This window comes from Melanerpes formicivorus, unplaced genomic scaffold (assembly GCF_026170545.1).
Source record: "Melanerpes formicivorus ecotype bairdi unplaced genomic scaffold, bMelFor1.0.p_v2 SCAF_29, whole genome shotgun sequence".
Lineage (NCBI taxonomy): Eukaryota > Metazoa > Chordata > Aves > Piciformes > Picidae > Melanerpes > Melanerpes formicivorus.
In genome coordinates, this window is record NW_027142381.1 from 7,770,101 (window position 1) to 7,794,629 (window position 24,529).

The 24,529-nt window shown below is 43.0% G+C and overlaps 1 protein-coding gene across 11 annotated transcripts in view; it reads right to left on the reverse strand.

The window, feature by feature from the left end:
• BCAS3 (BCAS3 microtubule associated cell migration factor) overlaps positions 1–24,529 on the reverse strand; it is a 383,738-nt gene that overhangs the window by 352,933 nt on the left and 6,276 nt on the right. For all 11 annotated transcript variants that reach the window (XM_068154852.1, XM_068154842.1, XM_068154844.1 and 8 more), the window contains exons 4-7: positions 22,956–23,028; positions 20,959–21,065; positions 11,797–11,878; positions 3,772–3,844 (exon numbers count right to left, since the gene is read on the reverse strand). In XM_068154852.1, the coding sequence (XP_068010953.1) occupies positions 3,772–3,844; positions 11,797–11,878; positions 20,959–21,065; positions 22,956–23,028 (335 nt within the window). The remainder of the gene's footprint in view (positions 1–3,771; positions 3,845–11,796; positions 11,879–20,958; positions 21,066–22,955; positions 23,029–24,529) is intronic.

The window sequence follows — 24,529 nt, forward strand, 5'->3', positions numbered from 1 at the left end:
ACAAACATTATTCTGTATCAAGTATTTTTATACCTACCTTTGTTTCACAATGAAGGAAATAAGGCCTGGTGTATTAGCAAGGACAAAATGAGTCATTAACTCCTATCCATTAAAGTAGGTACATAGGAGGGATCATGAAAAATACTGAAGTTATTTAATATGTCAATAATTTAAAGTTATTAGAATAACCTTTATTAGAATTAGAATAAACCAAACCAGGTTGGAAGAGACCTTCAAGATCATCGTGTCCAACCCATCAACCAATCCAACCCACCCAAACAGCTAACCCATGGCACCAAGCACCCCATCAGGTCTCCTCCTGAACACCTTCAATGACAGCGACTCCACCACCTCCCCGGGCAGCCCATTCCAATGGGCAATCACTCTCTCTGTATAGAACTTCTTCCTAACATCCAACCTGAACCTCCCCTGGCGCAGCCTGAGACTGTGTCCTCTTGTTCTGGTACTGGCTGCCTGGGAGAAGAGACCATCATCCGCCTGTCTACAACCTCCCTTCAGGTAGTTGTAGAGAGTGATAAGGTCACCCCTGAGTCTCCTCTTCTCCAGGCTGAGCAACCCCAGCTCCTTCAGCCTCTGCTCACAGGGCTGTGTTCCAAACCCCTCACCAACTCTGTTGCTCTTCTCTGGACTCGTTCCAGCAAGTCAACATCCTTCCTAAACTGAGGGGCCCAGAACTGGACACAGGACTCGAGGTGTGGCCTAACCAGTGCAGTGTACAGGGGCAGAATGACCTCCCTGCTCCTGCTGGCCACACTGTTCCTGATGCAGGCCAGGAGGCCATTGGCCCTCTTGGCTGCCTGGGCACACTGCAGGCTCATGTTCAGCCTACCATCAACCAGCACCCCCAGGTCCCTCTCTGCCTGGCTGCTCTCAGCCACTCTGACCCCAGCCTGTAGCACTGCATGGGGTTGCTGTGGCCAATGTGCAGAACCCGGCACTTGGTTGTGTTCAATCTCATGCCGTTGGATTCTGCCCATCTGTCCAGCCTGTCGAGGTCCCTCTGCAGAGCCTCTCTCCCCTCCAGCAGATCAACTCTTGCCCCCAGCTTGGTGTTGTCAGCAAATTTACTGATGATGGACTCAATGCCCTCGTCCAGATCATCAATAAAGATGTTAAAGAGCACAGGGCCCAGCACTGATCCTTGGGGCACACCACTAGTGACTGGCCGCCAGCTGGATGTGGCACCATTCACCACCGCTCTCTGGGCTCGGCCATCCAGCCATTAATTCATGACTAATTGAAAATTCTTTGGCTTCCAGCTTAACAAATGTTCTGTGTTTTTAAAACCATATTTCCCTCACTGCTGTGTATAAATGTGTTAAAGAGGGAGCTTTTACAAGGGCATGTAGTGATAGGATGAGGAAGAATGGCTTTAAACTGGGAGATTGAGACTGGAGGTTAGGAAGAAATTCTTTACAGTGGAACAGGTTGCCTGGGGAGGATGGATGCTCCCTCCCTGGAGGTGTTCAAGGCCAGATTGGCTGAGGCCTTGAGCAACCTGCCCTAGTGGAAGGTGCTCCTGTCCATGGCAGGGGGGTTGGAACTGGATGATCTTGAACATCACTTCCAACCCAAACCATTCTATGAATCTGTGATTTAGTTTACAGCCAAAGGAAAAGAGAAGAATTTCCTGATGGTAACCACTAATGCAGACTAGTGGTGAGAACCACGAAATCCCAGCTCCTAACTTCACCACGTCAATATCTCACTGAGATAGTCCTAAAAGACAAAACAACTCTCAAATGTCGAGTCGCCGTTTCAGAGCGGTCGAGGTGGAGATCTTGGAAAGCAGCAAAGGCTAAGTGCTGCAGGAAGGATCAAAAGCCTGGGTGAATGACTCTGACAGAGCTTTGGTGATAACCTGGGTAAAACCCCACTGGGAGAACGCTGCTGGAGGATGCAGGAGCATTTCAGGAGGTGACACATTTCTCCTGCAAAAGTGGCAACATGGTGAGGATGGGGATAAGGGCAGAGGGGCTGTGCTAGTGGAACTGCTTTCTTTGGACATTACATCTTGCAGAGATAAGGACACTGCCCCTGTTGTCACAGCCATGTCCAATCTCATTCAGTTTATGTTAAAGAAAGGCAACGCGGTTTAATGTATCACTGTAACTGATTGTGTGTTGGAAGACTTGGATTTCACTTCTGGATCTGCTCTGGCCTAGCTGCCTTTGAGGAAACTGTTCAGCCTTGCAGACACTTTGTTTACCTTTCTGTTCAATGGGGAATATTTTAGTGTCAGTGCCACATCACTTCACTGATTATTTCACCTGCCGTTTCAGCAGACAGAACAGGCCTCCTATTCCCTGCACATTTTCAGGAGTGTGCTGACAGCTGCAGTATTTCATGCCATAGCCAGCATAATCTCCAAAGTAGGTGAGGAGATGGCTGTAGTGAAAATCAAGTGCTTTGGAATAAAAGCTCTAGAATAAATGTAATCTTTTCTCCAGATATAGGATTAAAGAAGCGGTTTTATTTGTCCACAACCATCCAGATACACAGGAAACAACACTAAGCACAAACCCACCCATTCATTTTGAAGGTGTATGAGAGTTTTCTTCATAGAAAAGAAGAAACTACCAATAATCTGTGAAATATTTGCCATGAACTAAGGGATACAACAACACAGTGAAAATAGCAATCCTTAGAGTTCGTTCCTTTCTCAGGTATCAGCTTCTAAAGCAAAGGTATGATGGATTTTCTAGCCAGGGTATCCTTTACATAGATATATATACACTGCATTAAGACAGGGAGACCTTCAAAAGCATTATTTGCATCACCAGTCACATACACTCTTATTTAGAAGAAATTATTCAGGGGATAACACACACTTCTGTGAGGTGGAAGAAGAAAAGGCACTGTGAAGAGCTCAGCAAGTTGTAAACATCAACAGAAAGCCACTTACCTTCTCTACCCTACATGGCTTTTGTTTTCAAACAGGTAACTTTAATATTCTGGTTTAACAAAGTACTAAAATACACAGAGAATTTTACAGAGACTTGGTAGACTTCCTCCACACCCAGAGTGATTAAATTCTTAACTGAGAAGGGTGTGGTACAGAATTAGTCCTACTACTGTAAGAAGATTTACTTCAACTCTTTAGCCTTTGAGTCGCTGTGTAGAGGATTACCCTTGAAAAGCAATTATTTTCCTGCAGGTATAGATAGAAATCCTTTGCATCATCTGAATCAATGTAGCAAACAGACACAAAATATCTTAAGGCTCTCTTTTGTAAGAGGAGTGATAGAACAATACTGTCCAGAGAGCTCAAGACTGTTAACCCACAGAAGTAGAATCAAGATTTGTTTTACTAACAGCGAGTGGCTGTAACAATGAAATTCCTTGGTGCTTTTAATTCATTTGGTACATGACTGCTGCTGGAAAGCCTCTTTTCATTCCTTTTTGAGACAAAAGTATGGCTTTAGACACTTCTCAGTAATAACTCTGACCAGGATTACTATCAGAAAAAGGCTAATCATAACATTGTGATTACACTGAGAACAAAATAAACTCCAAACAACTCTTGGTCTATTTTGGATCAAGAGTCTCTATTTTCTGTTCCTTCTAAAAAGCTCAAGCTACAGGCAAATATGTGCTAACAGACTGGGGGGAAAAAAAAAGCCTTTAGAAGCACTGCACAGTGTTACCTTACTAGCAAAACAAAAAAGGGAATAAAATTTTAAAGATGTATCTACTAAGGTTTCTTTAGATGATATTCCAATCTCTCTATAAACATTCAAATATTCTTACCCAGAAGATCCAATGCTTTTGCACACCCCCAGAAGAGGCCTCTTCTCAGCAAAGTTATCACATTTCTGGGCACCTAATAAGAGGGAAAGCAAAAACAAAACAGCAAATCATGATGTACTGTCAGTGTTCCCTTTTTCAAGGTGCAGTGAGCCTGTTGGGGGTGCCCAAGCTTTTGGAAGGATGTTGAATATAGAATACAAAATTCACAGCCTGCACAGGAGTAGGAATAGAAATACAAGAACAGCCAGAGCTATGAACACTGGAAAGGCTTCTGAAAGAGACAGCAGGAACAAAACAAGTAGCAAAGTCTGGCCAGGATTTTGGAGCTCTTTTAATCATAGAATCACAGAATGGTCGTGGTTGGAAGGGACCTCCAGAGATCATCAAGTCCAATCCCCCTGCCAGAGCAGGATCAGGTAGGGCAGGCTGCACAGGAACACATCCAGGCAGATTTGGAAAGTCTCCAGAGAAGGAGACTCCACAACCACTCTCCTTCTCTGGAGACATTCAAAACCTACCTGGATGCATTCCTGTGTGGCCTGCCCTACATGATCCTGCTCTGGCAGGGGGGTTGGACTGATGATCTTTGGAGGTCCCTTCCAACCCCTAGGGCTCTGTGGTTCTGTGACAGTTATGTATGTGTGGGAATAATGGAATTTTTTTTTTTCCCCCCCCTCCATTACACACCAAACCCTTTGATCTATAAAGAATATTAGTGAAATAGTCTGTTCAAATTTTAATTCTCAAATACTGGTGCACTGCACTAAATCAATTATTCAGAAGGGCACAACAATTAACAATATACATTTTCACATAACAGACTCTGTTAATTATTAATAACTCAGGTACATGCAATTAATTTGTAACAAAACCTGCTCAGCACCCTCATCTGTACAAGGATAAGTCTTCCCTCCTACACATTTGGGTATTTAGAAAGTCAAATGGGTCACATCAATAACTTCACCATCAACAATAGCTTTACAAGTAAGCTAAAAGAGCCAAATGTATTTTCTTTCTATTCCTATTATTCCAATGGCTTTTATGAGTCATAGCTGTACTGTTTGTACTGACCTGTAAATTGATAAATGAAACATATATTCTTCTTAAGAATTGGGCAACTCATTTGTTTTCTTCAATACAATAACAGATGAACTCCATTTGTTCCTGCTCACTTAGCTACTCTCCCAGCATTAAGGGCGAAATGCTGACTACCAGGAGCTCTGACATTGATTTAAGTGGAGCCAGGATTTTGCTTTAAGTATTTAAATACACTACTTCTTTCTTTTTTATATGTTAGAAACATGAATTTATGTATTACTTTATGGTCGTCGTCTTCTATGATCAGTGACAAGGAGGGAACAGTGAGTGGGAAAAGGGTGGTGGAGAGTACAGGGAAACAACTACACAAAACAAAACAAATCAGTTTTTGATACTCACAACAGCTATGCTAAGTTTGTACAACAGAATCACAGCGTTGTAAAAACTTCATAGAATGGCTAAGGTTGGAAGGGACCTCAGAGCCTCCCCATCATGGGCAGGGACATCTCTCAACTAGACTCAGCTGCTCAAAGCCTCATTCAACCTGGCCTTGAACACCCCCAGGGAAGAGGCAGCCACAGCCTCTCTGGGCAGCCTATTCCAGAGGCTCACCACTGTCCTACTGAAGAACTTCCTCCTCAGCTCCAGTCTGACCCTGTTCTCCCTCAGCTTCAATCCATTCCCCCTTGTCCTGTCTCTAGCCACCCTCATGAAAAGTCCCTCTGCAGCCTTCCTGTAGAATCCCTTCAGGTATTGGAAGGCAGCTCTAAGGTCCCCCTGGAGTCTTCTCCAGGCTGAACAACCTGAGCTCCCTCAGCCTGTCCTCATGGCAGAGGTGCTCCAGCCCTTGGCTCATCCCTGTGGCCTCCTCTGGACTCTCTCCATCATCTCTGTGTCCTTCTTATGCTGGGGACACCAAAACAGGATGCACCAGAATTGGGGTCTCAGCAGAGCAGAGTCAAGGGACAGAATCCCCTCTCTTGCCCTGCTGCCCACACTCCTCTGGATGCAGCCCAGCACACAGCTGCCTTCTGGGCTGTGTGAGGGTACTGCCGGCTCATGGAGAGCTTCTCATCAACCAACACTCCCAAACCTTTTTCTTCACAGCCACTCTCAACCCACACTGCACCCAGCCTGGATTTGTGCCTGGGACTGGCCCAACCCAGATGCAGGCCCTTGCATTGGGATTTGTTGAACCACATACAGTTGGCACTGGCCCACTTCTCAAGCCTGTCAAGATCCTTCTGGATGATATCCTTTCCCTCAAGTGAATCCAGCACACCACACAGCTTGGTGTCATCAGCTTTGCAAGAATTTGCACAACAGGATCACAGCTTTGCAAGAATTTTCACAACAGGATCACAGAAGCATAGAATTGTTTTGGTTGGAATAGGTGCTGGAACTTCTGATTCCAGCCTGTAATTATCGAGGCTCTCATTTAAAAAGAAACAAAAAAACCCTCAAATCCATTTTCTAACTTCAAACAGATATTTTCAGACTGTAAATATTACTACTGTAGAAAAGGATCATTATTTTAGACCAGGATCATTATTCTGAGGACTCTGCAGGGCACTAAATCAGGTTAATAGCTGTCCCATTCGTGAGATTGCAACGAGCGACATGTGCTGTTCCCTGCAACGCTTAATGGAGTCAGCAACCCTTTCTAGCTCCACACTGGGATTTAATCCTCCAAGTTCTGGTGGATTAATTTTGATTTGTAAAATTGTGTTTATTTGCATGTGCCCTGCGCTGACGTGGAGCACACCTGCTCCACACACACGGAGTGTTTAACAAAATGCAGCAGGATGATTGAAATGAAAAACAGCTAAATCCCCTCACAATGCTACCAAAAAAAAAGAAAAGAAGTATGGCAATCCTGTGGCAAAGTCTTCTTCTTAAACTCCTTTTATTCTAAATCCTTTTAATTCTGTCATATAACACTACAGCTTTTAGAAAAAGCTGGAAATCCTGACAAATCACACAATTAAAGTAATGAAAACTGTCCCTCCTGCCAACGAGGCACCACCTTATCTACAGCTCCATTTAGCTGAATGAGAGATGCAGTTGAAAATAAACCTAACTTCAGTTAGTGGCCTTAAACCTGAACACAAATGAATAAATAAATAAATAAATAAGAGCCAGGGCAAAATGAAATTTCCTACAAATCAACATCTAGAACTCGATGAAGTCAAAAGGTTAGCCACACATAAGCCCAAAGCAGCTTATGGGCTGTACTGCTGATGAAACTGTGAATAGATCTCTCTTGGGCCTCTCAAGAATGCCAATCATAATAATGGTGACAGCAAGAAGCAGCAACACACCTTAATGAAGGACACAAAGGAAAGCTGAGGAATTCAAAAGCCACTCAAACCTATGGAAAGTTGCCTTGTCTCCCCTGGGTAGGGAATGCTTTGGATCCACGTTGAGTTCTGACCTATTTAGCACTAGCACACATGCACCATGGAGTGTATTTTGCTGGGATGCAATTCCACCAATCACATCCCACCATGGCCATTCAATAATGCAGTGCAGCTCCTGGTCAGCTAAACCCCTCTTATTTCTAGCTGGTGACCTGAGAATTGTGTTGCATCTCTGGTCCTGCCCCAGGTCAGTGTAGTAGCCCACCAGGATCTGGAGCTGCAGGAGGCTGCATTGCTGGTGCTCACCCTGTATGCTTTTCACTCCCAGTTTTGCTGCTGGTTTTCAGGGATAAAAATAACTTTCTTAACCTTTCTCAGTCTCTACCATTTTGTGTCTGCTTTCTTGCAGATGACACCGAGCTGTGTGGTCTTGTTGATGCACTGGAGGGAAGAGATGGTGTCCAGAGGGACTTGGACAGCCTGGGGAGGTGGGATCCAGCAAACTTCATGAAGGTCAACAAGGCCAAGTGCAAGGTCCTGCACCTAGGTTAGGGTGATCCCAAGCACAAATGAGACCCTGAGAAACCAAGTCTAGCTGAGAGGCATACCTGCTCATGGCAGGGAGCTTAGAGTAGGTGATCTCTGAGGTCCCTTCCAACCTATGTCCTTCTGTGATTCTCTGCTACAGCTTCCCTAGCCTTCTACACGAAGAAGAAAAAACAGCCAAAAGATGGCCTTGAAACATCTGCGAGAAATCAGTGTTTCTGGAGTTCTATTTCAAACTGTTCCATTTCAACTGCATCTTGTTAAACAAACAAACAGCTATCAGCCTAATCTGGTGAAAGTTTAAGGTGCATTGGTCTAAAGCATGGATGTGATGTAGCCAGACCTGAATTGGTGGCACACAAGTCACTCCACACAGCTTCAAAGAAACGAATATGTTTTAATAGTTGTCCTCCAAATTTCTGCCTTATAATAGCTATAAATGGCTCACTTGCAATGCCTGAGAACTCTTGTTCTGTAATTTCTCTAAATCCCCACACATTAACATCCATTACAGCAGAACAAGCCACACAACAGTTACAAAACACCCAAGACTTCAATGCACACCTGCATGACCCACTTACACCAACCCACTCCTCGCTGCTTGTTCAGCTTGTAGGGCCAGTTCCTCCGCTAGCCGCACTCTGCAATTATTTTGGCCTTCAGGGACTTCAAACCACTAAGCCACCCAAGTGGCTGAACATCCACAACACTCACATCTGCCTTCCTTTAAGAAGCAACCTCAACATTACAGATCTTTTAAGTATACCTGCACAGAAAGCTGAGTCAGCTTTTGAGGTTCAGGTTTTACTTTACCGACATCAAAGATGGAAGCAGTGGAGTCCAGAGATAAATCTGCAGCAGTATTTAAACCTTCAAGAGTTTTAGATTGTCACATGCAGAACTACTCTGTCTCTCAAGTAATTTTAGCTTTTCCTGTTCATTTGTTTTCAACCCTTCAACTAGAAGGTTCCTTTGGTTCACAGTTGGTTTAAACATTCACAGATTGCATCAGGTTGGAAGGGACTCTTGAAGTTTATCGTGTCCAAGCCCCCCGCAGTCAGTAGGGACACCTCCAGATAGATCAGGCTGCCCAGGGCCATATCAAGTTTGATCTTGAATGCCTGCAGGGATGGAGCCTCAACCAGTACCTTTGACTTCTTTTTCCTTTTATTTCATAGCACAGAATGTTAGGGGGTGGAAGGGACCTTGAAAGATCATCCAGTCCAAGCCCCCTGCCAGAGCAGGATCACCCAGGGCAGATCTCACCGGAACACATTCAGGCAGGTTTGGAAAATCTCCAGAGAAGCAGACTCCACAACCTCTCTGGGCAGCCTGCTCCAGAGCTCTGTCATACTCACAGTGACAGATTTTTCCCTTCTGTTCCCGTGGAACCTTCCTCTGCTCCAGCTTGCCCCCAGTACTCCTTGTCCTGTCGTTGGGCATCACTGGGCAGAGCCTGGCTCCATCCTCCTGACACTCAACTGCACATCTTCATCAACATGAATGAGGTCACCCCTCAAGCTCCTCTGCTCTAAGCTATCAATAAGTACAAGGATGTTACCCACTGTAGTTTCATCTTCACAGAATGGAGGCTAAATTTAACTGGCAGAGTTCCAGCTTTGTTTTGCATTTACCTTACTATTTTATCCCTTCTAGGAAGCACAAAGTGCCATCTATTTCTCTTCAAACACATCTTTGCATGCTTGTTGTATCTCAAAACACAGGAAAATCCAGAGCCCAGCAAAGCAAGCACCTGTACACATACAATTAAGTACTAAACTCAATCACAGCATCCAGATTTGCAAGGGAAGAAGAGCTGGGGAAGTTAAAAAGCTGTGCCAAGCAGATGGCTCAGCAGCTAATGCAGCATGGGGCATGCAAAGTGCCAGGACTTAGTATTCTTATTTCTGAGACTGACAGCATCCAGATAGAAATGTCCTCACATTCTGAATATTAGCTTTGCAATTTCATCCCCTCTCTTAAGCCCTGAATCTGGTCCCAATGTAAACCTTCAGTCTCCAAAAAGGCCTTTTATATTGCAAGCTGGAGAAAACAATCAAAGCCATTGAAGCAACAGTCCACAGAGAAGAGTTAATGTCTGCATTTTCCAGCATTATTTACAGAAATCTCTCAATTCTTTATGCACCTCTTGTCCAGGCTGCAGACACAACCATGCCACAGACATCAAAGTGCTGCAGTGCTGAGCCAGGTCAGGTCTTGCCTGGGCTGTTAGCTCTGACAAAACCCCGCATGAACATTGCAGTATAGCTGCCAGGTCAGAACAGTTCCAGGAGCCAGTGAACTGCTCTAGCATGGCACAGAGCCTGAGCTAATAAACCTCTCCAGATCCAAGCTGGCAGGGTGCAAGGCCAGCTCCAGATACTGCACACGTTCCTGCTACTAGGAGCACTTCTAACCTGCTAAATCAGATTTGAGGAGGTCTCCTTTGCCATAAGCCCACCTGAAAACGAGCCTGTATGGAATAACACTTCTGAAACAATGCTGTCTTATGCTCTGAAGCACATGATGCAGCAGAGGATCTGACATCAAAGGCCTGTAGGATTTTAACAAAATAGTTGACAAACTATTAAGTTTTGCTACTGTAAAGTCACCAGGTTGAAAACCATGAGCTTTCCTTTCACACCTGGGAATGAGCTTGTTATCACCAACCAAGATCTGCTTCTAGGAACGTGCCAAATCCATCCACCAAGAGAGTCCTACTTTCAATAACTCCCTTTTTACAGCTTTACAGTAAAATAGTGTTTGAGCTTACTGATGGTAATCAGCTTCTCCTTTACAAATTCCTTTTATTTGGTTCAGAATCATTAAAGCTCATGTGTTAGTTATCTAAGGCCTCTTATTACAGCTTTACTTTTATCTGATTCCAGATACTGGTCAATGATACATTCATGTACTTTTTAATCAAAGATTTAGTTAAACCAAGCCATGTAAAAAGAGCCCCCAAACATGTTTTTAAAAGGTTTGGCTTAATTTAATATGAGCTAATTTGAAGAGTTTTCTAATGTAACAACTACCATGGTCAGATGCTAAATATATGCAATTTAGAGACAAAGACAGTAGTAGCTTGAAGGAGTTCATAAGCAGGGCAACTTCATAGACTGAAAAATCAGACAGCACTATTTTACTATCAAAAAAACTTAGAGGTTCTTCAGCTAATTTACTTCACTTCCATTTCCATTTCCACTTTTCTTTCTCCTCTTTTTTCCTCTGATAGAGGAAGGGGCATAGACATCCATTACTTAACGACACACATGAGAGCCAAAACCCCATAGCTCACCAGGATTTATGCAGTGTTCCCATAAAGAGAATAAAAGGCACAACATGCTTGTAAAGTATTTTGCTTTAAGTTACTTCAACCTATAATAGAGTTCCAGAACCACACATACTCATACTTTGTATATTCCTCTGCTCAGGAAATCAGTGAGACAACATAAAATGCAGCCATTAAACCTTTAGCTGTCTTCATTTATGTTCTTTGCAACACTCTAAATTATTATAATTCACTAGCTTTGCAATAATTTAAACAATATCATCTCAGGCTGTACTGGGGGTTTTTTTTGAGCTCATCAATTAATTCATAAATTAGCACTAAAATTTGTAGTCCAACATAATCCCCAAATCCCTTGGCCATATTAGGAGCATATTCTTTTATTCCACAAAGCAAAAGACATTAAATGTTTCCAAACAGAATCGTTAACATCTTTGGACTGAGCTTTGAGCACAGATATTCCCTAAACCAGAAAGGAAGCAGCATCAAAGCTAACATTTGTAGATGAAAGTGGAGAAGGAACACAGCAGGAGGAAGAGAAGTAAATAATCCTTGTAGAAATTTATTGAGGGTGGCAGTTTAAAATGAAATGGAATTGTCTCCATAGAATCATAGAATGGCTCAGGTTGATTCTAAGTAGATAATACACCAGGTTATAGCAATGATCTGGACAGAGATCCATTAAAAACAGAAAGTTATAGAATTATAGGATTGTTCTTGTTGAAAAAGACCTTTAAGATCATCAAGCCCAACCATTATGTTTAATTATGAACCATATCAATATATACTTACTGATTTGTGGGGCTGGTAAAATCCGTGCAGCTCGAACTGGACCGTGGCGGACAGAAAAGAGTTCTTGAGCTTCCCCACTGATCTGCAAAACACATGGATTATGGACATGCAATGTAAAAGACATACATAATAGATATACATTCTCATAAGATAAACCAGGAGCTTATCATACCAAGGTTCTTATGACCCAAGAAACTCGGAGTTAACTTTCGGCGCTGCCATTTTATGGTCGTTCCCCCATTTCTTTCTGCACTTCACCTCACACGTTCAAAAAGTTAAGGCAGGTCTGCAAGACTACTGATGGACCAACAAATCATTATGTACAGCACTTCAGACTCTTAGCTTGCTTCCAGTCTTAACCCTGAGCCCCATTATTTATTATCACTGCTATAGACAGCATGGGCAGAATCACAGAATTGCTTCAGCTGGAAAAGACCTTCAAGATACTCAAGTCCAACCATCAGCCTAAGACCGCCCCACTGAAACCCAAACCTTTCAGAAGATGACTTTGAGATAGCCCATCATTCTTTACACTGTAACTAAGCACAGAATAGAAATCACAGAATCATTATGGCTGGAGCACACCTTTAAGGTAGTCAAGTCCAACCCTAACCCAACTACCATGACCACTACACCGTATCCTGAAGCACCACTTCTATAGCTTCTTGAACACCTCCAGGGATGGCAACTCCACCACCTCCCTGGGCAGCATGCTCCAACACCTCACCACTCTGTCAGAAAAGAAATGTTTCCCAATACCCAGCCTAAACCTCCTCTGGTTTTCCTTCTTATGCCTGGAATAACATTCAAGCTCCACAACTGTGGGGAAATAACATTCTCAGCCATTTTAGCTTTGCAGACAGCTGTCAGCTCCACATTGGAATGAATCAACAGCACTGTTAACGATGCCGTCAGAATTACTCCTGATGGACACAGTCTTAAAACTGTAATCAATAGGAGAATGAATCCCTTAGTCTGCCCTGCTCTTGTTTTATTAGGCAGATGTTCCAATCATAGCAGATTCTCCTCAGCATCCTCTGAACATACAACACTGTGGTACTACAGCTTGTGCAAAACAAGTTTAATTCTCCCTCAGGGACAGCCAGAGGCCTCTGCTCTCAAGAACTTGCTGACCAGATTCTATCCAAGACAAAAGAAGGATGATCAGAAACCAACTCAGTGAAGGTTTGCAGATTGTTTTTAGACAGATCATGAGCTTGGAGTGCAGCTTGAAAGGAAAGCACACGGATAAAAACATCTGCATCCAGAAAGGGCAGCCTGGAAAAAAAGGAGAGCACAGCCAAAGAGAAAATGAGAAAAATTAAATAAGGAGAAAGTAATAAAAGAGGTGAAAAAAGATGAAGCCAGTAGCACATTTTCTATCCATCAGAACACACCAGCTCTATGAAAGGGGAAAGGAAGAAATGGAGAAGAAGAAAAATATAAGGCTTTGGAACTATTATTATTGGCAATTAAAGATTTTTTTCCCCTCAAATCATTAAAATGCTGCTTCGCATCTGTGTGCAATGGCTATGAATGAAAATAAGAGGGAAAAGACCCAGCATAACAAAATCATGGAAGAAGTGATTCACATCAAAACATCCAACCCAAGCCAGTCACCTCCTCCTACTTGAACCGTGCCAGTACATCAGCTCGACCTCCAATCTACTTCAAATAAAGTTCAGAGTCCCCAAAGTAAGAGCCACTAAGAAGGCCAAACCTTCTTAACCCAGCTTCTGCTCTTAAATATACTGAACTCCAGTTCAGCTGAGGGAGACTGCATCTTAGGAAGAAGTTCTTCAGTAGGAGGGTGGTGAGACTCTGGAATAGGCTGCCCAGGGAGGCTGTGTCTGCCTCCTCCCTGGGGGGTTCGAGGCCAGGCTGGATGAGGCCTTGAGCAGCTGAGTCCCTGCCCATGGTAGGGAGGTTGGAGGAGATGTTCTCTGAGGTCCCTTCCAACCTGAGCCATTCTGTGATCAAATTAAAACAAAAATGCTCAACCTACCCTAGCTCCATAAAATACCATTTTCTTAAAGCATTGTTCTAGAGTTGTGTGTCTTGAACTGTTGGACAGAAAGAGGAAGCCATGGAAGGCTTTGGGCTTTGCTGGATGCCATGAGCTAGGAACAGCTTGGCTGTTCCTCTGGTTTGCCTGGCAATGAAAAGTGCCAGAGTTCAAGACTTCATTTGACTTCTAATTACCATTGTTTAAACACTATCACCAGTGGAAGCTTCTGCCTTTTGCAGTCTTATAAAATTCTTCAACTGTGGTTAGTGCTAATGCCCTTCATTTACCTGTGTAAAACATAAAACTTTATGAGCACTGCTGAGGCCACATGGAGCAGTTTTGACTGACAAGCACCATCTTCAGGATGGAGAGGTTATACAGGCTGTTCTTCCTGCCAGTCCAGGCTTTATCTCATGCCTGAGACTGCCAGCATGGACAGACAATCTTTTCTGTGAATGGGACACTTATTCCACTAGGAAGTGGAGCGGGACAAGGAGCTACAGAAGCCCAGCCCGTTGCTAAACGGCTCACAACTTTGTCACTGCCAGTTTGGGCAAGATGTGGGCTGGCAAGTGTAAGGCTCCACATCCCATTACCAGTCCCTGGAGCTACACAGTCTCATAAGCATAGACAAAATACAAATAGACCTCATGAACTGAAAACAGAGCTCTAAATTCTTCAGAAAGCACCTGTGAAGAAACCAGGCCGTGGCTGCCATTTTGGATTCGCTCCAGCTAAGTAGCAAGTCCCTGTGGCAGCTTTCAAAGCTCTTAAAAGTTTTTCTTTCCCATTCCAAAAGCCAAGAATATTTCCAAGCAGGTTTCAAGAATTGAATGTTGAGCTACAAAAGCAACTTCAGGTACTCTTTCTGCAAAAGACTGAATCCAGAATGATGGCTCCAAGCTGGTCCGTTTCAGCTTTCCCGGTGCCTGGTATCTAACCACAAGCCCCAGACCTACAAGGAAGGCAGGAAGCAAAGAATCCACCAATTCAAAACCCAGGCTCCAGTGAAGCCTTCATTGCTCTCTTTCAACAATGACAGAAAGAGGATGAAGAACTCTCTCCTCCACTTAGACATCTTGAGCTAGCACTTAAACTCTGACAGCCCAGGGATCTGGAGCACTGGTTAATTTTTGATGACAGAGCTTTATTGTTTGGAGCATACCAGTTTGCACCCATTGAAAACAAGAGAACAAAGGAAGTTTTGTTCACACTAAGGATAACTAATAGTTTCCAACCATGGAAAATGGTTTTCACATGGTGAAAAAACCCCAAAAAAGTCAACTGTACATCAAACTGAAACAGAATTGAGTCAAAACTCAAGGCTTAAAACTACTGAGAGGAAACTGCGGGTTATTAAAATACTGACAGAGAGGCCACAGGAGATCTCAGGATCTTGCTGAGAGGTTTAGTATTCTGATGTATATTTTAACCATGATATACAGAGATCACGACATGATCCTATATGATGACAACAAGCAATTGGGAGATACCACCACAAAACACAGTCTGATGCAATCATATTGGTTAAAGACTACTACAGTCATCTTGCTACTCAAGAGAGTAAAGGAAGGAAGGACTAGAAGTAAAAGGATGGATTCTACCACTTCAGAAATTCAAAGTCATTTTGTATTCAGATCTCTGTGATTATCTAGAGACTGTATGAATGTAAATGCTCAAAAAATGCTACAGATTCTCAAGCATTCATGTTCAGATGTGTTCATGTTCAGAAGGTTCAGGTACTGCAGTGCTGAGTTACTTGTCACTAGAGTGAACCTAAATGCATACTTAACAATACTGAATTAAGTATGGCATTGCACCTAGCAGTTAAAATGATGGCAGCACTAACTGAATTAAAAAACAATGAAAGCTTAGAAATTATTTTGCTTACAGTCTCCTCAATGTTCTCACTTTGGTTGTCCAATATTTTGAGGAGTTTAAGCATGTAGATTTTTCCAAGTGGCTAATCCAAGCTTTAACAGTGGGGCAGGGCAGGGTCAGGAGGACAGAGCCAGGCTCTGCCCAGTGACGTCCAGTGACAGGACAAGGGGCAATGGGGGCAAGCTGGAGCAGAGGAGGTTCCACAGGAACAGAAGGAAAAACTTTGTCACTGTGAGGGTGCCAGAGCCCTGGAGCAGGCTGCCCAGAGAGGTTGTGGAGTCTCCTCTGGAGGCTTTCCAAACCCGCCTGGATGCATTCCTGTGTGACCTGCTCTGACAGAGGGGTTGGACTGGATGATCTTTAAACATCCATTCCAACCCCTAACATTCTGTGATTCTTGACAGCAGTATTTGAAGAAATGTTAAGGTCTGGCAGTGGAGGAATGGCAGTGTGTGATGCCATCCTTGTCCAATGAGTCCTCTGCATTCCAGAGGTCTCCACGGGGCAGTCACCTACCATCTGGGCTGACACATCCCTTCAGTCTGTGGCACTGTCATCATACCACAACCTTTAAGTATTTCTGCTAAATATACATCTGTGTTGCTTATTAAAAAGCCCCTTTGGTAGTTCCTGCTTTATTCAGTTCATCTTTGTCATCCTTTTTTTTTAACTGTAATACAAGCCATTAAATGAAGATGGCTTTTCTACTTCTGACACTTACAGCATGCAATGAAAACAAAATCCCCAAACTCATCTGCCACAAAACCAGCCAAGCTGCATTTCCCTGAACAGGAACATCTAGAACAGATACTTGGAAACCACGTTAGGCACAAACCAGTTCCAATTGTATCTGAAACATAAAACTGGGAGCAAGGGGAAAAAACAAATTCCAAACAAAACACAAAAGCACACTGCAGGATTATCGGAGAGGAACTCCTAGTCATACTTTTGTGGATGCCCAGATTTCTCCCCACTTAGTGAGGCATATTTTAAGAACACTTTTAACCTTCCCAACCCCATTTCAAAACAAAGATCAAAGAAAAGTCGCTTGGATGGACACCTTCCACTTCTTACGCAACACAGATTTAGACCTCGCACTTCAAAACCCCAGCACCCGGCGGTCCAAACATCAGCTCAGCCCTTTGAAGCAGCCCTAATGGTATCTTCCATTTGCAAGTAACACTTCTGTAGTCAAAGATCTTACTCCAAGGAGATGTTAATGTGAAACCACTCAGACTGCAAAGAGACACACACTCCTGGAGGCAGACTGCAGAGGTGTTTAGAAGTCAATGTAACACCATTACGGAGAGTGTCAGCTTAGAAGCTGTCATAAACACTTCATAATCACTCAGACACAAACTGGACTGCCTGCAACACATTACTTTATTAAGTGCTGAATAGAGGTTCAATTGTAGGAATAAAAAGCACAATGCCACAGATAACAGCCTTACTGAGCAGACTTTCACATAAATGTCAAATTGTTGCCTTTTCAGCTTGAAAGGGTTTGAAACTGGAGAGATCCGGGCTGCTTTTACTCTCAACTGGAATAACTGTGGCTTAATTACAAGCTAAATACTCAGCAAGATCAAGAAGGAAAGGTTGTATAATACCAAAGGACACAAAAAAGCATTGCCAGATACACTCTAAATATTTAAGTCAGTCACATAACTGCCAGCTTTTATTTTACCTACAGTAAGCAAGCAAAAAAAAAACCACCCACACCTTTAAAGAAGGAGAAACAACATGGAAAAAAACCCAACCAAAACAAACAGGTTATGTTTCCCCCAAGTTTGTTAGCTACAGAAATCCTGTCCTGAAAAGACACTTAAATGGCCAGGAAAGGTTGGACCAGATGATCCTTGAGGTGCCTTCCAACCTGGGATTCTCTGATTCAGAGAAACTCTCCAAGACTGTGTTAGTGACAAAGGAACCAATCCAGCACTGGAATTACACTAACACACACCAACTGCCCAGGTCAAAGCTGCACCTCTCTGGATGTGCTCTCAGAATTTCACAGACCAGACAAATAAAGCCCTGGCAAAGTGATGCAATATCTCTACAGCTGACATTCTTAGGTTGGATAGTAAAATATTTCCACATCTGGCATTTTTAACATTTCACTGGACTTTCCCTCACCCATTACAAACACCTCTGCAAAAAAAAAAACCCAGAAAAGGAATAACACCAAAAGAAACTGTCCTGCAATTCCATTTTTCTGGTTTTTCCTAAGATATTAAATACTATAAAAATCTAGGAATTTTGTAGAACTGAAATATTCTTGGGGGAAGGGGGGAAAGATAACTTGTCTACAGCATCCCGCTGAAACAAGGAGGGAATATCAGGCATTGCATGGCCTAACTTGGGGCTTATTCAGACACAGAGGGGCAAGGAGAAGGTGGGAGGGGAAGGGGGGGGGGGGGGGGGAAAGAACCCACCCACACACCCAAAGGAAACCTCTCTTTCCCACTAGGAAACATGGATAAAGCACCTTGTCCTAGTAGCAGTAAGCAGACTTACTCCACATGAGCCAGGATAAACCAAGTTGTTCAACTCATCATTTGTTAGTAATCTCCATGTAGTTCTTTGATGTTTACTGCAGGGTGCCATGGGGCATGAGCTTACACACAGGCAGTTCATGTAGAACAGGCTACACGGAGGTATTCTGTTCACATACCGAATGAGACTCTTTCCTTCTTGCTTTCATTCCTTTTCATTCCTGCTGTCCTTATGCATGCAAGATCCCATCTCATGCCCATTTCTCAAGGGCACTGATACAGATAGCTCTGACAGAGACACTCATTTGGACACAGAAAGTCACTTATGAGGAGGTAAAGAACTCTCTCCTAAGCACCAAGCAAGGGCATGTAACATCCACGCTCACAAAGAGGCAATCCCACAATCTCTGCTAGACATAAAGCTCTCCTTATCACAGAGCAGCCAGGACAAGTCCCAACACAATGTGCTGCCATCCATTTTTCAGACAACACAGGTTCCCTCGGATGAGAACATTTCAGGAAGATAAAGGAAGGTGGTTTACCAAAATTCTGTAGCTTAAGGCTATGTGACTACGCACAGGATCTTAACTAATTGATCAGCTCCTGCTGCAGCTGCAGCTGGCTCTTAGCTCAGTGTCTTACTGACACCTAATGTTTGTTTCCTGTAATACACGGGGAAGAACAAAGCAAAACCCTTCTGGATCATTTTAACAATCTGATTTGTACACCAAGAGAAACCTGATCAGTCTACAAACCTAATTTTATACTGCAAACCCAGGTTAGGATTCCAAGGGCTGGAGCACCTCTGCTGTGAGGATAGGCTGAGGGAGCTGGGGTTCTTCAGCCTAGAGAAGAGAAGACTCTGAGGGGTTGTTAGAGCTGCCTGAAGGGATCCTACAGGAAGGCTGGAGAGGGACTTTTCATACCGGTGTTTAGCAATAGGACAAGGGGAAACGGTTTGAAGCTGAGGCAGAGTGGGGTTAGACTGGAGCTTAGGAAGAAGTTCTTCAGGATGAGGGTGGTGAGACTGGAATAGGCTGCCCAGGGAGGCTGTGGCTGCCTCCTCCCTGTGGGTCTTCAAGACCAGATGGGATGAGTCCTTGAGCAGATGAGTCTAGATGAGAGGTGTCCCTGCACATGGCAGGGAGGTTGGAGCAGATGATCTCTGAGGTCCCTTCCAACCTAAGCCATTCTAGGATTCCAAGTCATTCTAGGGTAAGGCAGATTTAAAACACAATCCAAGGATTAAAGCCACGAAAATTAGAACTAGATAAGAGTTTCTCAGCTAAAGCTTCCTAGATTTTAATTCAAATGTTCCAAAACTTTGGTTAAAGTTCCTAGATTTGGATGAAAAGACACTAAATGTTGAAATCTAGCTGTGTATGCTGAGTCTTGCTTCATTGCTATGAAACTCTCCTTCAAATGCAAAAAGGACCATTCACTCAGAACCTTTTAGAAGGTAGCCTTTTAGACTTAACCAGGTTGGAAGAGACCTTTGAGATCATCAAGTCCAAACTATAACCCAGCACCAACTAATCAACTAAACCATGGCACCAAGTGCCTCATCCAGTCTCTTCTTAAACACCTCCAGTGATGGTGACTCCACCACCTCCCTGGGCAGCACATTCCAATGGCCAATCTCTCCTTCTATGAAGAACTTCTTCCTAACATCCAGCCTAAACCTCCCCTGGTACAGCTTGAGACTGTGTCCTCTTGTTCTGGTGCTGGTTGCCTGGGAGAAGCAAACAAGGCAGACCCAAATCTGCATTGACCTTTACAGTAACTCTTCATCTAGTGGGGAGTCTCCACTCAAAATCTGAAGGCCACCTGAAGGCTGAAGCTCAGCAGCTCTTTTTTTTTTTTCCATCTCCAGCTAGCAATATGGAGTTGAGAGGGGAGAAGCACTCTCCCAGACTCCAGTGAGACTCAGTTTAACCTGACTACATTATTTTCTCTTCTACTGTCTAAGCTACTGGTATATAAACAGGTCCTGCACAGCTAACCATAAGGCAATCATAACATAAATAAATAAATAACTAAATAGGCTTCTTTCTAAAAGCTCCATTTATTTTACAATGGAAAGAACTCCAACCTCTCCACCTTATTTTGAAGGACAAGGTGTGATAAGCTATTTATTTATTTATTTATTTATTTTAAGTTAAGAATTTTATGACCTACTGTATTAAACTTTATTCTACAGTTTCAAGAAATTGGGGGGGGGGGGGGGTGGGGAGAGGGGAGGGAAATTCCCCCAAATTAAGACCATGTGCTCATAAACCACTCCAAGCCAAACTGCAGGGTGTGTGTATGACAGCACCAAATCAAAGCCATATGCACACAGAGGCTTTCATAAAATTAAAATTGCAAATCATGTACATGACAAACATGTGATTGTAAAGTCCTATTCATGCTGTCATACTTGCATTCACTCCTGGGCAAAACAAATCCTTCTTCCACCCTCTGTTTTTTGCACCCTCATTCCTTTCTGTAGGTTAAAAAAAAACTCTGCAGTTCTTTTCTGCGGTAGGAACTATTCCATAATGTCAAGCACTACTCCTACTTCCACTCTGAAAATGTACTTAAATCACTTGTAAAATCTGACTGACCATGAATTCAAGGATTAACCTTACTACAAACAGATTACATACAAACCATATGATGTTGATGATAAATACTGGCTCTTAATTTCTCCTACTGAAGTGGAGCAAGTGAAGCAGTCAAGTAATAAACATTACAAACAACAAAAGCCTCTGGCTCAGAAGTGAACTCTGTACTTACAGGTATGCTCCAGACTTGCATTCCATCACTGTATCCAATCATTAGCAGTAATGGTGGCTCATTCCCAGTACTGTGGATTTCATGAAACTCCATGTTCCTGGTTGTATCTAAATTGGGTGGAAATACCACAGCCATTATTAACAGGTGAGGATCAGCTCCACCTGGGGTCAGTTACCCTAGATGGGGTTTTCTCAATGCATGTTGCTGTGGTCATAAGGAAAAAAGCAAAAAGTGGTTTGCATTTTTGGGCTGAACAATATTGGGATTTATTCTTGTAGTTAAAGCTTCAGAGAGAGGTTAGAAAGCATTACAATTTAAGATGATGGAGAAAGGTTTCCTGGGTTGCAATGCAGGTTGTCACTAAACCCCCTCAAAAAAAACCCCACCTTCTGTAATCATTATTAAAACACAGCAAACACAGGAAAATTTACAAAGGACCAACAAAAGAAAACCTCAACAAACAGAGAAATAACAAATGCACAGGCTGGGCAAAACTATTGCTAGATACTTTGTAATTACTCTTTACACCAGAAGAGGGAAATCCCCAAGAAGAAAAGTGCTACAGGATAGAATCATCAAAAACATGAAGCTTTTCTTGAGTAAAGCCCTTTAAAATTACATTTTCAACCATGGCAGGCTGAACAAATGCTCACTGCAAGTATGCAAGCCTGAAAGAAAGAGAGATGTTTAGGGTGGTGAAAGAGCATGAGATATTCAGGCTCAATCAGATTAGGCTACACAGAAGGAAATTTAAAGAGAATATTACTGATTCTGAAGAATATTCTAATGAATTTTTGTTACATGGTAGAAAAGACCCTAAAGAGGGAATGCCTGAGATTTTTAAAGTAAACATAGGAGGAAAACAAGGCCACAAGCAAACAAACCTTAACTAGCCTCAAGCTGGACATAATACCATGTAGAGGCTGACAGGTCTTTGCTAGCTCTAATAACGATGAATTTATGAAGTGCCAACCTCTAGGCCATTTCAGCAGCTGGAAAACATATAATCTTCCCCATTAACCTCTTGGAAAGGCTGAAAATTCCCCATCACAGCTTTGGCTATTATTGCTATTATTTCATCTGAGAGCAGAATAAGCCTTTACCACAGAGCTCTAGACAGGGAAATAAGTCAGCAGGCAAGAAACACCAATTTGCTGAAAGACTAAAATCCAGTGGTCTCCAGAAGGCAGGTCCCTTAGTTCCCCAGAGATGACAGGGACACATTCCACACACCACAAGCCACTCCAAGATGTTCAATTAATTCTTGAACTAACTATCTGATAGCAGTGCAGCATTCAGCTCTTTCTCATTCAGTCCCTAAGCTTCCTTAGGCAAAAAAATAAAAGGTAACAGAAGTAGCCAAGTGAAGCAGCTCAGATTGTAAGTGAGGATCTACTTGGTGCTCTCAGCAAAAGCTTGTCACCACCACTATTTTCCCTTTAAAGGTTGGAGATCTGCTGTCTGTGCTAAGTCAGGAGTCTTTGCTGATGATTTATGAAGGTGCATAGGCAGTCCCAAGTTACAGCTGAAGAATATTTTGTGGCTTTGCTCTGTTGTTTCCCTGAAAAATATCATAGAACCTCCTGCTCATTTTACCCAACTCTCTTCCTTTCTAGGTTACTCTGAATTCTATCACACCACTGAAACTGTATCATGGACCTGGACTGGATTCAGTCAGATAATTGGCTTTGAAATCAAACAGCAGAGGAAATCATTCAGTTCTATGCTTTGTTCTCTGCTACCTTCAGGAAAAGTATTTTTATTTGCCCCTCTTCCTAAGCAAGACTTAGCTGGCCTTTAGATAAAGTCACAAGGCCTATGTGTTCTGCTTGGTAGATACTGAACAGAAGTGCAGCTCCTCACTCAGAATTTAGTTCAGAACAGGGGAATGAAATCCTTAATTTTGAGCCTACAATACTCACTGGTGAAGCTGACTGAAATTATTGTACATGGACTTCAAAAACCACAAGAATAAGTGAGGGAAAAGGAAGCCATACCATTTAAATCTGCATTTTCAAATCTGACCCAGATGATCTTCTCCTTTTCCTCTGGTGGGGTACCACTGTAGGCCTGGACAAAAGCAAAAAAACAAGCAAAAGGGTTGAAATAAGAAAGTTTAATATCCCTTTTTTTCCCCTCACATGTGTCTGTCACCAGTACTCCTCTATGGTTTTCCTTCAGAACTGAATGGTTCCATGAGAAACCAAACATAACTCCACAAGTGCAACATCACTTATGTGGAAATGCCAAGACATATTTAAGTCTTCTGCAGTAGGTTAGAAATGCCACATGACTTAAAGCAATTGAGTCAAGCTAAAATACAGTGGGGCTTCTACAACCTTTCACCTCAGCAGGGTACACCACTAGAAACAATGTTAGAGGCTCTTGTATGAGGCATTTTAGGAAGAAGTTCTTCCCCACGAGGGTGGTGAGACACTGGCACAGGCTGCCCAGGTAGAAGCCTCATCCCTGGAAGTTTTCATGGCCAGGCTGGATGTGGCTCTGAGCAACCTGAACTAGTGTGAGGTGTCCCTGCCCATGGCAGGGAGGTTGGAACTGGATGATCCTTGAGGTCTCTTCCAACCCTGACAATTCTGTGATTTTTTTTCCTTTTGGAATTCTCTTTAATTCACTTAAAAGCTTTGTAAGTTAGACTGAGGAAAGAAAGAGACCTTTACTACACAGTTTATTTTCCTGACATGTTTTAGTTCTATTTGTGACATCTTACACAGCCACTGAAAAGAGACTCAGCTGTAACTCCAGCAGAACAGATCCACATTTCATTCTGTGCTCCACAGATTCCCATTAAAAAAGATGAGATACAAAAAGAATCTGTGAAGGGAGATTTGTCATGTGTCCAAATGGCAAGTTTTACAGCTCTCAGGAGAAACTGTGGTGGGAAGAACATGAGCTAAGCAGAAATACCATCCCTTCCAAATGGATTCTAACAAAATGCCCCGCAGTATTTTGGATTAGATATGACAAGAGCTCCTCCAATTGCTTTGTACACACCAGAAAGGCAATCATGGGAACTAAAAATACACATTTACAATGTAAGTGTGGGCACTGCTTTTCAAAACAAGCCACATTCCATGCCTCCAAGGCAAAGTGATTTGTGAAGTTAAACACAGAGTGTACCTTTAACTACAGAGGGGGGGAAACCTGGGGGGGGGATGGGATGTGTGAGTGTGGAATGCAGCACTCTTGAAAGTTTGAGCAGGAACCCAAAATGCATTTCACAAATTGGCTATTTGCAATGGGAGGAGTTGGGGTTTTTATTTATATGGAGGAAATTCATGACTAACTAGCCAAGACAATCCTTCAAATTAGAAGCAAGAGAGTTTCCTGAGGCTACAGACTGTTAGCTGCAATACTCCTCCACTACAGCTTGCCCAAGGAGTAAGAAACAAAATTAGTTTCCCTCTGCTACTGAGAGGTCCCCAAGCAATACAGAAGTGACCATCCCAGTCCCATGCTTCTGCTGCCTGTGAAAACCATGTCCAGGAGCAGACAGAAGCACCACAGTGATTCTCCAGGAGGGAGAATTGTAAAGAACTGTAAAAAGCAGTGA